Raw genomic sequence first — 15,234 nt, 5'->3', positions numbered from 1 at the left:
ATAGATCCCCGAGGAGGTCCTGAGTTGATTAGTAACTCTCTTTCGAACTCGGGTATTAGGGCTGGCATAAAATCGATTACAAAGTGTGCCAAAATTTGAGACTTAATGGCGGTCTAGGGTCGATATTCTATATCGTACCCACTGATTTCTACGGCTCATTTGGCCAACCGTCCCGAGAGCTCGGGCTTATGCATAACATTCCTCAATTGGTAAGTAGTCACGACACATATGGGGTGACACTGGAAGTATGGTTTTAGCTTTCTAGAGGCACTTAGCAAAGCTAGCGCCAGCTTTTCTAGGTGAGGATACCTAGTTTCGGCCTCACCTAGGGTCCTGCTAACATAGTAAATTGGAAATTGCGTACCTTGTTATTCCCGTACCAGGACTCCACTTATCGCTATCTCTGATACTGCCAAGTACAAGTATAGTTGTTTGTCTATATTCGGTGTGTGGAGCAGCGGTAGGCTCGATAGATACTGTTTGAGTTCCTACAAGGCCCGTTGGCACTCCGGGATCCACGAGAAGTTATTCTTCTTCTTCAATAGTGTGAAGAACTGGTGGCTCTTGTCGGAGGATCTCGAGATGAATCGCTCAAGGGCTGCTATGCACCTGGTTAACCTTTGTATGGCCTTCACGTTATCCACAACCGTGATATCTTCGATGGCTTTGATCTTGTCGGGGTTGATTTCGATCCCCCGGTTGGATACCATGAATCCGAGGAATTTACCTGATCCAATTCCAAACGCATATTTCTCCGGGTTCAGCTTCATATTGTATTTCTTCAATATACTGAAGGTTTCCTGTAAATGTTTTAAATAGTCCTCTGCTCACAGGGACTTAACCAACATATCGTCAATATAAACCTCCATTGATTTTCTTATTTGTTCCTCGAACATCCGATTTACTAGGCGTTAGTAAGTGGCACCGACATTTTTTAACCCGAATGGCATCACGTTATAATAATAGATATTGTATTTAGTGATGAAGGAGGTTTTTTCCTAGTCGCCCGAGTCCATTCGTATTTGGTTGTACCAGGAATAAGCATCGATAAAACTGGGGATCTCGTGGCCGGCCGTGACATCGATCATTCGATCGATGTTGGGCAAAGGGAAAGAGTCATTGAGACATGCCTTATTCACATCCTTATAGTCTACATACATTCTTAATTTATTCCCTCTTTAGGGACTACTACTACGTTCGCTAACCAATCCGGGTATTTAACCTCCCGAATGGAACCTATTTTAAGGAGTTTAGATACCTCGTCCTTGATGAAAGCATGTTTGATCTCGGACCGGTGTCTCCTCTTCTGCTTCACCGGATGAGATTTTGTGTCCAAGCTTAGCTTATGCGTGGTTATCTCCTGTGGGATCCCTGTCATGTCAAGGTGAGACCAAGCAAAATAATCTATGTTATCTATAAGAAACTAAATGAGTTTTTTCCTGAGCTCGGGATTTAACCTCGTGCCCAGGTATACCTTTCGATCAGGTAGGTTCTCGACCAATATGACATATTTCAGCTCCTCGACCGTCGATTTAGTGGCGTTTGAATCATCGGGGACTATAAAAGACCTAGGTACCCCATAGTCATAATCAACATCTTCATTTGTCCCCTGTTTCTCCGGTTGGGTCGGAGCTGGTGTCGGTAATTGCTATTTAGTTTCTGGCTTTGTGACCAAATTCGGCCCATTTGCCGTTGCAAGTGCGGATATCGGAATTGCCTCTTCGACCGCAAATATCTCTTTTACGACTAGTTTTTATCCGTATATTGTTTTAATTCCGCATGGTATTGGGAATTTTAACACTTGGTACAAAGTTGAAGGTACTGCCCTCATGTTGTAGATCCATGGCCTTTCGAACAAAGTGTTGTATCTTATGTCTCCTTCGATTACATAAAACTTAGCTTCCTGGATGGTCCCGACGATGTTCACCAGTAACGTTATCTTACCCTTAGTGGTTTCATATGCCATGTTGAATCTGTTTAGAACTCGGACTACAAGCACGATTTGATCTTGTAGACCGAGCTTCTCCACGACCCTCGATCGGATGATGTTGGCCGAGCTACCTGGATCAATTAACACATGTTTAACTCGAATTTTATTTACGAGTACAGATATTACCAGTGCATCATTGTGGGGTTCCACGATCCCTTTCATGTCCTCATCGTTGAAAGACAAGGTTCCTTCATGTATGTAAGCTCAAGTTCATTTTTCCGTCGTGATGGACACTTTGGTGCATTTAAACATCGGCCCCTGTGGAACATCGACCCCACCAATGACCATGTTAATGACGTGTTGAGGTTCTTCTTGTACGGTCTGTTTGTTAGAATTCCTATTCCTGAAATGATTCTTGGCTCGGTCGCTCAGGAATTCTCGAAGATGCCTGATGTTGAATAGTCATGCTACTTCCTCTGTCAACTATCGACAATCCTCCGTTCTGTGGCCGTGAGTATTGTGATATTTACATATCTGGTTAGGATCCCTTTAGGTTGGATCAGATTGTAAAGGTCGAGGTCATTTGGTGTCTTTGATGCGTCCGATAGCTGATATAATGGCAGCAACATCGACATTAAAGTTGTATTCCGATAACCTCGACGCTTCTTTAGGCCCGATGGGCCTATCGAAGCTGTTTTTGCTCATGAGTCCCCGGTTGCTCTGACCTCTGTCACTTCTCCTTTCATTTCTCATAGAGTTATACGGCTGGTACCGATCCTTGTTTGGTCTCGATTCACAATCGATGTCTCTCTTAACTCTTTCGATGTTTATGACGGGATAAATAGACCCCGAAGGGCCCCCAAGTTGATCATCTTCTACTCTGATCTTCGATTGATACCAGTTATGCACGTCGGCCCAAGTAACGGCCGAATATTCTATCAGTTTTTGTTTCAACTGCTATGAAGCCACTGAACTTCGAACATTGAGCCCCTGGGTGAAATCCTAAACGGCCCAATCATCAGCGATAGGTGATAGGTCCATTCTTTCTATTTGAAACCGGGACACGAACTCTGTGAGCATCTCGTTATCCTTCTGTCTTACTTTTAAAATGTCCAATTTTCTAGTATCGGCCTTGATGTCCCTGGCTTGTGCTTTCATGAAAGAATCTGTGAGCATAGCAAATGAATCAATAAAATTAGGAGGTAAGTTGTGATACCATATCATAACTCCCTTCGATAAGGTCTCTCCGAACTTCTTCAGCAAGACAGACTCGATCTCATCATTCTCTAAGTCTTTCTCTTTGATGGCACATATATAAGAGGTTACATGCTCATTTGGGTAAGTTGTTGCATTATACTTAGGTATCTCGGGCATACAAAATTTCTTAGGGATCAGCTTCGGGGTCACGCTCGAAGGAAAAGGTTTTTGCATGAACTTCTTGGAATCCAGGCCTTACAATATTGGCGCTACTCCAGGGATTTGGTCTACCCTAGAATTGTAGGTTTCCACCTTTTTGTCATTAGCTTCGATTTTCTTCTCCCCTGATTCTAACTATTTCGTCAGTTCTTCGAGCATGTTTATGATCTCAGGGATAGTCCCCGATTCATGTCCATTTGACCTTTCTATGACCGGTTCATCTCTGCGGGTGACTTCCCGAGGTGGATTGGGTTCAACCCTGCTCGGTGCACGACTTTGATTCTGTAACTGAGCTATCGCCGCTTGTTGAGCCTGCAACATTTCAAAGATCACCCGTAAACTGATCCCGTCTCCTCCAATGTTTTGTGTGTTTTGAGTTGCCGATCGGGCTCCACCACGGATGCTATTCTCGGGGTCGGTAGGTAAGTTTGCGTCGATAGCCATATGTGAATTAGCATCAATTGGGTCTGCGACCGGAATTCCGATGGGATCAACGTGCGGTACTTCATCACTGGGCGCTATGTTGTTATTTTTCCCGTGATGACCGGACTTGTTGTCAACATGTAGGGGTGCTGATTGAGGGTTCGACATTTCAAGTTTTAACCTGAAATTAGAGGCACTTCAAAGAACAAGTGTAAAGTAGTGTGTATTATGGAGATTTGTATCAAATAACCACTATTATCCTTAGCCCCACGGTGGATGCCAAACTATTTACCATCAAAATCGGATAACAATTGAATTTGTAAGTGGTTTAAAGGATACGTGATTTAACTTGATACGAAACGACAAATTAGATTGCAATTGAAATAACTAATGGAAAAGTAAATGCAAACCACACAAGTTGAACAGTCCCAACCTTGGAAAGTTAGCCATCCTCGAGCCAAAAGTACTTTAATTGATATCAGAACAGAGCAACAAGAGAATTATAAGAACTTAAAGAGAATAATAATATATTGCTTTGGAATGCATGTTACAATGTGTTCAATGAATTATCAAACTCCTCGGTGGAACTCGGACTCGATCTTCAATCTTTAGTTGTCATGTTCCGATCCTAATCTGCCATGTCGTAGGCGAGCTCGATTTCGACCACATACAAATATAAAAAAAATATTTTTAAAAGCAATTGGCTCTCTCGCTGTTGCGCGCTTCTTCTCTTCATTAATGTGGTGCTTATGTTTCTCTGAGTCGAGGGTCTATTGGAAACAACCTTTCTCTCTCCACAAGGTAGGGGCAGAGGTGGACCTACAGTGGAGTGCGCGGGGTCACCGCAACTCGTTAGGCTCGGCAAAAACCATGTATATATAGATCTTGTGTGTACTGTATATCGAGATAGGACCCTTTAAATAATTTACTTGGGCCCCCTGGAAAACAAAAGCTGGACGGTAGAAGTGGTTGAGCTGCTAGTTTCACCACCTTCCCAGCCTCACCATTCGGTCTTGTGTTCGAGACCCAGTTCCAGCAAAATTAGCATTTTGTTCTTTCTTCTTTTGTTTTCTTTTACATTTTGAAAACCAGTTTTGTCAAAATATTTTATATCAAAGCATTGATAACAATGTTTATTTTTTCATATTACTTACCTATATATATAATAAGAAAAATTAACGAAGCAGTGTTGGGTGACAACGCTTCTATCAGCATTGGTTTCTGTAGCACCTACTTTGCAAAGTAATCTTTCACACTTTGCTTAATGTTTTTTTTTTCTTTAAAAATTTTTGGTTGTTTATATATTGCGGATAAGTTGTCATACTTATTAATTTCTTAAAGAACTGTACACAAAATTTTATAGTTAATTATTGGCATATTTAAGGTTAGTGGTGCCCCGTCGCGCTCAAATCCTAGGTCCGCCTCTGGGTAGGGATAAGTCTATATACACACTATCCTCATTAGACTCTACTATGTGAGATTATACTGAATTTGCTATTGTTTGTTTTTATTTTTAAAAGTTGCTATAGAATATAGTTTTCCAAAAAGAATTTAATGAAATTTATACCCTAGGAATTCATATTAGTTGGGTCCCAATAAGATAGCATAGTCCAGTGGGGAAGAAAAAGAAAGTTCAATGACCCTACTCATCTCCCACGTGTCTCATAACGAATAGGAATTAAATTGACAATTGTACCCTTGCTTCTCCTACTCATCCCCGTCTCTTCCAACCGGCAATTTCATGTGATCAGTTGCTTATTATATTATCCTCTCTGTCTCTCTTATCTCTCTTCCTTTGCCCCCATTTCTCATTTCTCCTTTGCTTTTCTTATCGTCAGATTTACAGATCTTTATACTCTCTCTATTTCTAGTTGACCCTTCGCTGGAAGAGCTTTTCAGTGGCCTTTTTCTCTCACAGGTTAATTTTCTTGATTCTTGTTTTGTGTTCAAGTGAGATCTAAAAGATTTAATATTTGTGCTTCTGTTTTGTGTTTCTCTCTGATTTGTCATCTCGGTATTCTCGATCTGATGTTAATTGTGTGTGAAAGTGATTGATTGTGTTGAAAGTTGAAGTTTTTGTATGCGGGTCGAATGGGTTGTTATCGTTTGATGTTGTATTAGGAGTGAACTGAATTTTATTGGGGTTAATGATTTTTGTAGTTTTTGCCTCTGTATGATGAAGTCAATTTCTGATTTGGGCATCTTATATGAATCTCAATTTTGTTAAATTAGGGTTTGCTTTAGTTGCTTACCCACTATTGCAGCTTCTGATGTAGAATAAATAGTCGTTTATAAAACAACTTAGATGAGAGGATTAGTTTTGGACATAGCTGATATGACTAAGTCCTAAGCAAAGTCTCGTGTATGAGACATGAAAGTCCTGGATTCAATCTGTATGTTGTTAATAGGTGGTTAGAGAATATGTAATGTGAATTTATTGGTGTTCTCTTTTGACGTTTGAGGACGCTGATGATTTGTCTAGTTGCTGTTGGGGTGGGAGTTTTTGTATCTCTTAAATTTCCCCCTGTTTTGGTGGTAGATTTGTCATCGATATGGGTACTTTTTTTGTTTTTCTGGTCTCTTTAATAAGCTGTATGAGTACTCTAGATTATGTGGTTTTGACACACACACACACACAATCTATTTACGGGATAACGTGGTGTATATCTGTGCGGGACACACACACACACAATATATGCGTACGGGACAACGTGGTGTATATTGTGATATACATATGTCTAGGATGAATTCTGTTGATTGTGTTTCTAATTATTCGTTCTGTTAATATCTAGAATTTATGTACTAAGTTTGTGCATATTCTGCAGGAGGGAAGGCCATGTGAGTTGTTGCAAGCCGACAGGTATAGACATCATTTTGTTGGGTTTTCAGTGAGGTTAGTAGTTTGGTTAGTTGCTGCCAGATGGGTAAATGCCAGGGTTGCGGAAAACTAGGAAGAATGGTGAGTGACGGGCCTATGAGTGCTTACCAATCTTCTCTTCTTCAGTCTCCTGTTGTTTCTGTCTGGGACTGTATTGTTCGTAAAATGAGGTATTCCTTTAGACCTGAGTTTGTGTAGGTGTACTTCTCGTAAACGCTTTAGATTGGATAGCATTTAGTCTTTTGCAATAGTATTAAATACAGGGCACAAAGGAAAGGAAAATAAATTAGTCACAGAGAGTATGAATACTTCTTTAGAGATATCTTAACAAAGGGAAAGTCAGATTTGCTTAAGTGTTATTGTTTGAGAATCAGTTGGCAAAATGGACTGTGCTAAAGTTGCATCTGCAGTTAGAAAAGACAAGAAGAAGCAAGTTAAGGATGAGTTGGATCGAATTAAACAGGCTGAGAAAAAGAAGAGGCGCTTAGAGAAAGCCTTGGCTACTTCGGCTGCCATCCGTTCTGAACTGGAAAAGAAGAAACAGAAGAAGAAAGAAGAACAGCAAAGGCTTGATGAAGAGGGTGCTGCGATTGCTGAGGCAGTTGCTCTTCAGGTCCTTGTGGACGAAGACTCTGATGATTCATGTAAGCTTATCTTGAAGAAGGACGAAGGATGGAATGCATGGGATCTTTGTAGCAATTTTGACTTGTACATTGGGGGACAACGACCCATACTCCCTCACCAAGACTTCTCGACATATTCACCTGAAGGAACAGACTGGGATTCTGGGGCAAGCGGATATGCATGCATGTCGAATGAGGGGGGAAATTCTGACTGGATGATCTCATCTGAACCTTGTGTAAGGGATATTCAGTATCACTATTTTGATGAGGGAAATTGGGAGGTTGCAAGAATTTCTCCTGATCTACTTGCAGCACAGGCTGTCTCATCTCTTCAGATCGCTGAAGACGCTCCAGTGGACTCGTATATCTTCAATCAGGTGTTGAGGGAGTGAATTATTTGGAAGTCTTAAGTCTGTAATCCAGTGAATTATTTGTTGTTGTTGTTGTTGTTAAGTCTGTAATCCAGTTGGTGGTGCCAAACTACTATTTTTTTCTTAATGGGTTTGAATAATCTCATGTATATATTTGAAGGTGAACTCATCCGTTTGCAATATGTACGCTCTTTGTTGTTGCTTGTGTTTTAAAATTTACTGTGGTGTTTCTGGTTGATTGTCACCTGTTGAGGTGTTATATGCGAAGTTTAGAGTGGTTAAATTACACCTTGAGTTCATGAGAGCTACATGGTGGGAGAATATCTATGGCTGGGTTGAGACTTGAGATGAAAACATTCAATTGATCGTACTCTTTGCTCGTTTGGGGGATGGGCTGTCAAGTATAAGTAAATGTACTTGTGATTTTATTTTCTTATTGTGGTTTCGAAATCCTTGCTTGGAAAATGTTGAGCTATCACATTCTAATTACTTAAAGCAGGATGTCAAGTCCTACGCACTAGTATATATTCAGTGGTTCAGACCCTGCGACCTAACTCGTCGAGTAGACCGTCAATTTCATAATTGGTTTATGCATATATCTACTAAGGATAGCATTTGGTTGAAGTTGAAATTGAACAAGAATATTTGGAGTTGAAGTTGTGTTTTGATGTGATATTAACTTGGAGAAGATAAGAATTTTTTTATTTTTTTTAAAATTAGTGTTTGGTCATAAAATTTCAATTATCACTTGAAGATGAATTTTGGAATTTTTCGAAAATTTAAAAATCCCAAAAAGCTATTTTTCACAACTTTCACTTAGATCAACTTATAAAAATTCAAAAACAATCCAAAATTATATTCATATCCAAACACAACTCTAATTTTCAAATACCAAAAAACAAATTCACTTTTTTTTTTTGGAATTTTACAATTCCTATGTCCAGAGCCCACTAAGTTTTATGAGTGAAATCCATTAGTATATTTTACTTGGAATACTGTTCAAATTAATTTTTCAAACTTTAATTTTCTATCTTAAGTTGAAATAACGAATCAAATGCAAAGAAACACTAATCTGAATTTGTATTCAAATATTATCATCGACGGATCTCTACTAGGATGGGAAGAATGGGCTATTATTGTGAGCAAAATCTATCATGAAAATGAGACGACCAAGATATATTAAACATTAAATTTTTGTGGCAAGGGACATCTTAAAGCCGACAACTTGATTTCTTCTCCTCTTTCTCCATGACGGGACTAGATTTTTCTTGCCCACGGACATCTTATGCAAATCCTCAGTTTCTGACTTATACGAGAAACTTGTTTAGCTGAAAAGGAAACTATTCCATATGTTGCATGATCCTAATGTAGTTAACTGCATGAACTCAGATATATGTAAATTGAAATTAAAGAAAGAACAGGTAAGCTATTATGAATAATGTTGTTTGTGCGTCCACCTTCTAACATTTAATTCGGCATCAACAAAAGAGCAGAAAAATTTACATAATCCCATAAAAAATTTCTAACATTTAAGCATCATCATCATCAGAACAAAATGATTTACATAATTCCACAACAAATCAGCAGCAATAAGCTTGCATTTTCTTGAGAATAACAAGGAGTGGTCAACCATAACAGTGAACGTGGGGGCAACGATATTCCTTGTGTCTGACTACAGTATGAACTACAACATGGATCAGCGCATGGTAGAATTCTTTCAGCTGTCCTGCCGCGAGTTCTGCCTCAGAGGGGTCTCTGTGCCATGATGCTTCTGCTGACGTAGCACTTCTTCACTGTGACTCTCCAAATCTGAACTACTTGATGGTTTTGCACCAGTGGTGATAAAATTTTTAAACCAATTAGCTTGAAATCTAGGAGTTCCCCGACTAGAGTTAGGAGAATCCGGGGCAACTGAATTGTTCGAAGCAACTCCCGCAAAGAACCTATATGCCACTTTACTAGCTGTAACAATCTCTGTTTTAGCTTGCCTCAGCTACATAGAGACGAAGAAGTCAAGTTGAAGCAAAAGTTGTGCTAAACTAGCAAGACGTAGCAAAGTAAACAACAAAAACAAAATTGTCTCTGGTGCTTCTTAACTACACAGAGATCATAACGACATAAAAGTAATATGTTGAATGTGGATATTAAGTTGGAAAAAATGTTCAATCTAGATTACAGTCATAAAAGTAATGTAATCTTAGATAAAATAAAACTTTTCGAGAGATTTTCCCTTCAGGGAAAGGGTCAAACAATTGGGGTAAATATAGAGAAGTAGAATGGGAACTAGGAGACTGGTAACCACACATTTAACATTAGAGCTAAAGAAATGCACGTCCAAAAGTAGAGGAATCTCACCCTAAAGGCAGTAGTTCCAGCTATCTCAACGGCAGCATCACCAGCATGAGCAAACCTGTTCACCCAACCTGTTACAGAAGCTATAAGAATATGGTCTATGAAGGGAGTTACAGACAGAAGATAGAAGATTCAGAAAATTTATGCTGCACGATATATAAATGTCTGTTCAAGAGGTTGCTTGAATCAGCATTTGATTAGAACTCAAGCACCAGTGACAGTTTGGCCATGTGTTCCCATTTGGGGGAACTTTTATTTCTCGAGATGACATATCCAAACAGCATAGGAATAAAAAATATAACTCCTCCCATTTACCAACATATTGCAGTGAACATCTAGCACCAATAAGCTCCAGGAATCAAGTGATATTGAAAAGATCCAACAGAGAAACATGGGTAGTTATAAATCCATGATTAAGAAAAGTTGCTTTTGAATCAGCATTAGCACTCAAGCATCATCATGCTTGTATCTTGGTGGAAATCTATTTCTTGAAGTGATATATTCAAATTTCAAACAGTATAACAATCGCAAAAAGTACCACCAATCAACACTCATATAGCAGTGAATGCTTAGCACCAATAAGTTCCAGGAGCGAAGTTATGTTACAAGGTTCCCGCTTAAACAATGGGTGTTAAACTCATGTCCTTACGGAAGAATATTTCAAGCGTGCATCTATCTTTTTACTGTATACCTAGATAATGTGGATATTTTAAAACTGCTCCCTAGCAGACGAAGTGGCAACCCAATATTAAGTATCCAGTCTAACTTCACTGCATGAAATACATCACCTGCATTACTATTTCTATTGGTAAGGTAAAATGACATCTCAAATCTTCTCTAGAACTGTTGTTTTGGTGCACCTGATGGGAACCTCTATACAAGCAACAATCAGAACACAAGGCAGGACTTCCGCCCATGCTTACATCTGGACCGACCCCCACCCTCCCACAAAAAACACCTAAGACCTACGTTTTGGAGAAGAATATTAGTAGACAGATTTCTTAATATAAGACGTTAAATGAATGCTTCTTACTAGCGTGAAGCCGTGAATTACACAGCAAATAAGCAAAATATATCATGCATTTAAAAGCTTATCTTTAACAAGAATCGTGCGCTTAAACGCTTCAATGCTGGAGAACCATTCCAGCATGTGTTTTTTGGAATTTGGACTAGTTGGAAGGAGAGGAACCAGAGATGTTTTGAAGGGAAGGCATCACCAATACATGTTTCAAAATGTATAAGTTTATGTAATTTAGCATTATTAAGTAATTTGACTGATGTATAGGAAGTGGACAAAATAATTGAGTGTCAATTACTGGTAATGGAATATTTTGCTTACTGAACACTTCAATGGGATAATCAAAATATATTAGGTGTTCCCCGCTCCTCATATTAGGGGTCCAACATTTAAATCAAATTCTCTAAAGTTAATATATCTATTAACCATGGATCATGTTCTTGGCAAAGCACAGTGTATCCATCATGTTTCTGCACCTTGCTCTAAGCTTGAATGTTCATTAATCAATTTATTCATAGAAGCCAACCTAGGAAACAAGGAATTACCTTATCATAAAAAAGGAGGAGGAAACTGAACTTGGAATGAAAGAAATAACATGCAGTAAAAATGTCAAATTCAAAAGCCGAGAAAAGGTGGTTTCCATGAGCTTCAATAAGTATGAGGAGAATTGGAAACCGAGAACTGTCTTCAAAGTAAAACATCTCACTGGTAAGCAGACATCACCTAATTGAAAATGATGAAATAGCAAATACATAATAATTTGAGTACTTCTCCAGAAACTAAAAGTAGTGGCCGTACATTTGCGCAAAATTCAAGTTCACTACTAAGAGTTTGTCGACAAAAAATGATTATAGCACAAACAGAGATCAACAGGCAAGGGAAAACAGAGAGGAGGGAGAAAAAGATTACCAGGAAGCTTTTGAACACCAAGTCTTTCACAAAACTCATCACAAAAGTGATTGCAGTTCTTTGCCAATAAATCATATGAGTGTCCGGGCCACTCTCTACTAAGCTCTCTCAGTATCTGGTTCACTTCGAAAATTTGGTGGTTTGTGGTTCCAAGTACAATGCATTCACGGTATGTATACATTGGATTTTTCCCAGCAGGACAACTAAAAACTCCAGTACCTTGCTCACAGAACCCGAATGACCACTCGTCATCTCCATAAACCTGTGTAAAATATAGACCAAATCTCACATTTATTAAGACACAAACTCAAAAGGATAAAAACACAAGGTGGAGCTATAGACAGTATAGCCAGAGCAACATATTTACAAAAAAAGCTCGTTTGACTAACAAGAGACAAAAGTTCAGCAAAAAGTTAAAGAACAACTGAAGACACCATTGAATGAGCTTAAAGGGACACTACACAAGATGAGACAGTGCAAGATTTTTGCAAATAGGAACCAATATATCCTGATAATAGAAAGAGTTAGAAACAGGACATCGTGCTTACAACTTTGCACATGTCAATTATCAGAAAACAAATGCTAGGTCAGACAAATTGTAAAGCTTTTAGATAGGATCAACACAGTTTTGACATATTATTCAACAAGATGCAAGGATGTGAAAAAATCAGTTATCATTAGTCTTAAATTTTTAAATCAAAGATAATCAGTTCTTTCAATGTATGTCGTCGTAGACTAACCAGTACTTTCACATTTACTTTAAGTCATTAAATGATGGTCCCTAGTATTCTCAATTTCGATAAATGATACATTAGATATTGAGTTCTGTGAAGCAATAATGCCACTCAATCACTTTTTGGGTAAACTGCAAGGATCATAGAGCTTATTAATACATTTATAACCCCAAGTATGGAAGTGTCAGGTGGACACGATCTCATACAGATCAATGTTGTCAAAGGCTCATTTAAAGCGTGCTTAAGCCCTGAAGCTCAGAAAAGCTTGGGGAGGTCGCCTCGCTTAAGCTGCGCTTCAGTTAAGGTAAGGCACTAAGGCGTGCACACCCATTGCCCATGAGTTCTATCTTGAATTGAGCGGGTACTAAACAACAAATATAACAGCAAATAAGTGTATAATGTCTTATGGAAAACAATATGAATGAATTTGTTGATTTTTCTTAAATTACATATATATATTTATTTATTTCCATCGTTGTGCCTTTTTTTTTTTACTAAAGCCCACACTTAAATTATACTTTGCGCTTAAAGACCCAATAGACCTGGAGCATTTTTTTAGAGCTTTTCGCTTGTGACAACACTGATACAAACATTATCGCCAACACTGATACCACATATATGGCTTGAAAAATTTTGGAGAAATTTTTTACAGTGTTCAGGTTGGTAACTCTTTCCCTTCTAGTCTGATTGAAGGAAAATAAATACTTGCATCTTCGAAAAGACGATAGGTGAGAATTGATAAATTAAGCTTGCAGCAGAAAAAATAGAAAGCTAAGATATACAATATATATATATATATATATATATATATATATATATATATATATATATATATATATAGAGAGAGAGAGAGAGAGAGAGAGAGAGAGAGATACGCGATGGTGAAAAGGAAATGATTATGTCATGTTACTAGCCTATATCATTTCTACTCGACAGTGAAAAGGTAATCCTGCCCACCAAGGTTGGGATAGATGGACTCACACCAAGTGTTATAGCTAGGATTAGAACTATTATCCTCATGCCTCTGGCCTCAACCAATAGGCCACCCCTTGGGAGCTGAACGCCTTTCAAGTATTAACAGATTTCAAAGACGACAATTGATATAACGGTAAGTCATATTCATCAAACCTGCTTTCAGCTTTAATAATTCTAGATGATATGTTGTTACAACTGCTGACATCTACCATGAACTCAACCTGAGGAATTTTTTTATAATCAAGTCCTCCCGGCTCAATATTGTATAGACAAAAGCAAACATTCAAGAACAGTTTCAGCTTAAAGTCACAGCAAATGGGAGATAGAAGATTAACAGAAGTGGTTACTAATATCTTACATACCAGAAACTACAAAACAAAATGGTCTACAATGTAAACTAGTTTTGTGTCAAAGGAGAAGCAAAAAGAAAAGAAAGAGAAACAAAACACAAGGAACTTGTCGTTTTGCAGATCATACAGTAAATTGATAGTTCTAGAAAAATCTTTTCCTCACTAAAATGTTTTGTTAGATTTACCAATTTTCTGTCTCATTTCCACAAATAAAAAGCTCCTTATGTGCTAAATGCTTTTTGGTTGTTTCTGCTTCTTCTCTTTTTGCTGCTCTAGGGAAATGTTAACTGACACCCCCCCACCCCCCCCCAAAAAAAAAAGGAGAGAGATGTTTGAGAATATACCACGAACACATTCAACCAGATCCCCTTTTATTAAATATTCCAAGGCATCAAATATATAATGGAACACAATAAAAATCAGTAAATTTCAGTATCCAGCAACTCAAAACGGAACAATAACAGAAATCCTAGAGCAGGATTATCACTACTAAACCCTAGATCCAATTCACCAACATAGAACAACAAATTGGGCAAAAAGTAAAAGTAGTGAACCTGGACGGCGCTATGGAAGATGCCACCAAGACCGATGCCGTCTTTGAAAAACTTGTTGATCTGAACAATTGTGTTGTTGGTCTTATCGGAGCCACTATTCGTCACATCATATATGTGGACGACCACCTCCGTCATCCTTTCCTTTCTAATTCCGAATACAAAACCCTATCAATATCCCTCTTCCCCCAAAATTGAATTCAAAATGAAAGCAACGCAATGATTAGCAATGAAAAAGCACCGTTGTTTTATCGATAATGATAATCACCATAGACCCTTGTGTCTTGGCGATTCCCTTTTTCGTAATTTTCCTTTTTCGGTGGCAGAGTCTGTTCTCTTTTTATCGATTGGCTAAACTTCTGTTTATTTTTTACTGCTAACTCCTTAGTTACGGAAACACTGATAACTTTTTTGATCGTTGCGGTTGTTTCCGACTGAGGCAAAATGGACAAATCGGGAAATGGGATACACGCTACACGATCTGACGTGCAGTGAAATGGGTGGTGGGTCCGGGCTGGGCCAGAGGATGAAAATGGGGGCCCATTAGTCAATTGAGATAAGAATCGTCATTATTGAGGGTACTCATTGTTCACACCGACACCTTCAAAATTTATTAAAGTACAATTTATTTAGCTGGCAATTCACTAATTTAAGCCCAAAGGTCTGGCCAGAAGTTCGTTTTTATCCCTAAAGTTGTGTCTTTG

The 15,234-nt window shown here is 38.5% G+C and overlaps 2 protein-coding genes across 3 annotated transcripts; one reads left to right on the top strand and one right to left on the bottom strand.

Moving 5' to 3' along the window:
* Positions 1–5,505: 5,505 nt before the first annotated feature.
* Positions 5,506–7,856, top strand: LOC104112705 (uncharacterized). Of its 2 annotated transcripts, none has more exons than XM_033660442.2 (3): positions 5,506–5,687; positions 6,595–6,807; positions 7,022–7,856. In XM_033660442.2, exons 2-3 carry the CDS (start codon positions 6,690–6,692, stop codon positions 7,660–7,662), a joined length of 759 nt encoding a protein of 252 aa, XP_033516333.1. In that variant the 5' UTR covers positions 5,506–5,687; positions 6,595–6,689; the 3' UTR covers positions 7,663–7,856. The 2 variants fall into 2 exon arrangements, with proteins under 2 accessions (XP_033516333.1, XP_070053315.1); XM_070197214.1 differs by having other exon boundaries at positions 5,508–5,687; positions 6,595–7,684; positions 7,725–7,856.
* Positions 7,857–9,047: 1,191 nt separating this feature from the next.
* Positions 9,048–15,152, bottom strand: LOC104112711 (deSI-like protein At4g17486). The gene is made up of 4 exons (XM_070197213.1): positions 14,534–15,152; positions 11,921–12,182; positions 9,997–10,064; positions 9,048–9,634 (listed from the first exon to the last, which is right to left on the bottom strand). The coding sequence occupies exons 1-4, from the start codon at positions 14,666–14,668 to the stop codon at positions 9,359–9,361; spliced, it is 741 nt and encodes a 246-aa protein (XP_070053314.1). The 5' UTR covers positions 14,669–15,152; the 3' UTR covers positions 9,048–9,358.
* Between the last annotated feature and the right edge of the window lie 82 nt (positions 15,153–15,234).

Source organism: Nicotiana tomentosiformis, chromosome 3, assembly GCF_000390325.3.
Source record: "Nicotiana tomentosiformis chromosome 3, ASM39032v3, whole genome shotgun sequence".
In the NCBI taxonomy this organism is placed as follows: Eukaryota; Viridiplantae; Streptophyta; class Magnoliopsida; order Solanales; family Solanaceae; genus Nicotiana; species Nicotiana tomentosiformis.
Note: the sequence above shows the minus strand (reverse complement) of the source record. Positions and strands in the feature narration are given on the sequence as shown.

Coding starts and splice junctions, on each gene's coding strand:
- LOC104112705 (XM_033660442.2), top strand. CDS start 6,690: ATGGGTAAATGCCAGGGTTGCGGAAAACTAGGAAGAATGGTGAGTGAC. Junction 6,808..7,021: donor TGTCTGGGACTGTATTGTTC/GTAAAATGAGGT, acceptor TTTGAGAATCAG/TTGGCAAAATGGACTGTGCT.
- LOC104112711 (XM_070197213.1), bottom strand. CDS start 14,668: ATGACGGAGGTGGTCGTCCACATATATGATGTGACGAATAGTGGCTCC. Junction 12,183..14,533: donor TCTTCCATAGCGCCGTCCAG/GTTCACTACTTT, acceptor TATTTTACACAG/GTTTATGGAGATGACGAGTG. Junction 9,635..9,996: donor CTGGAACTACTGCCTTTAGG/GTGAGATTCCTC, acceptor GTCTCTATGTAG/CTGAGGCAAGCTAAAACAGA.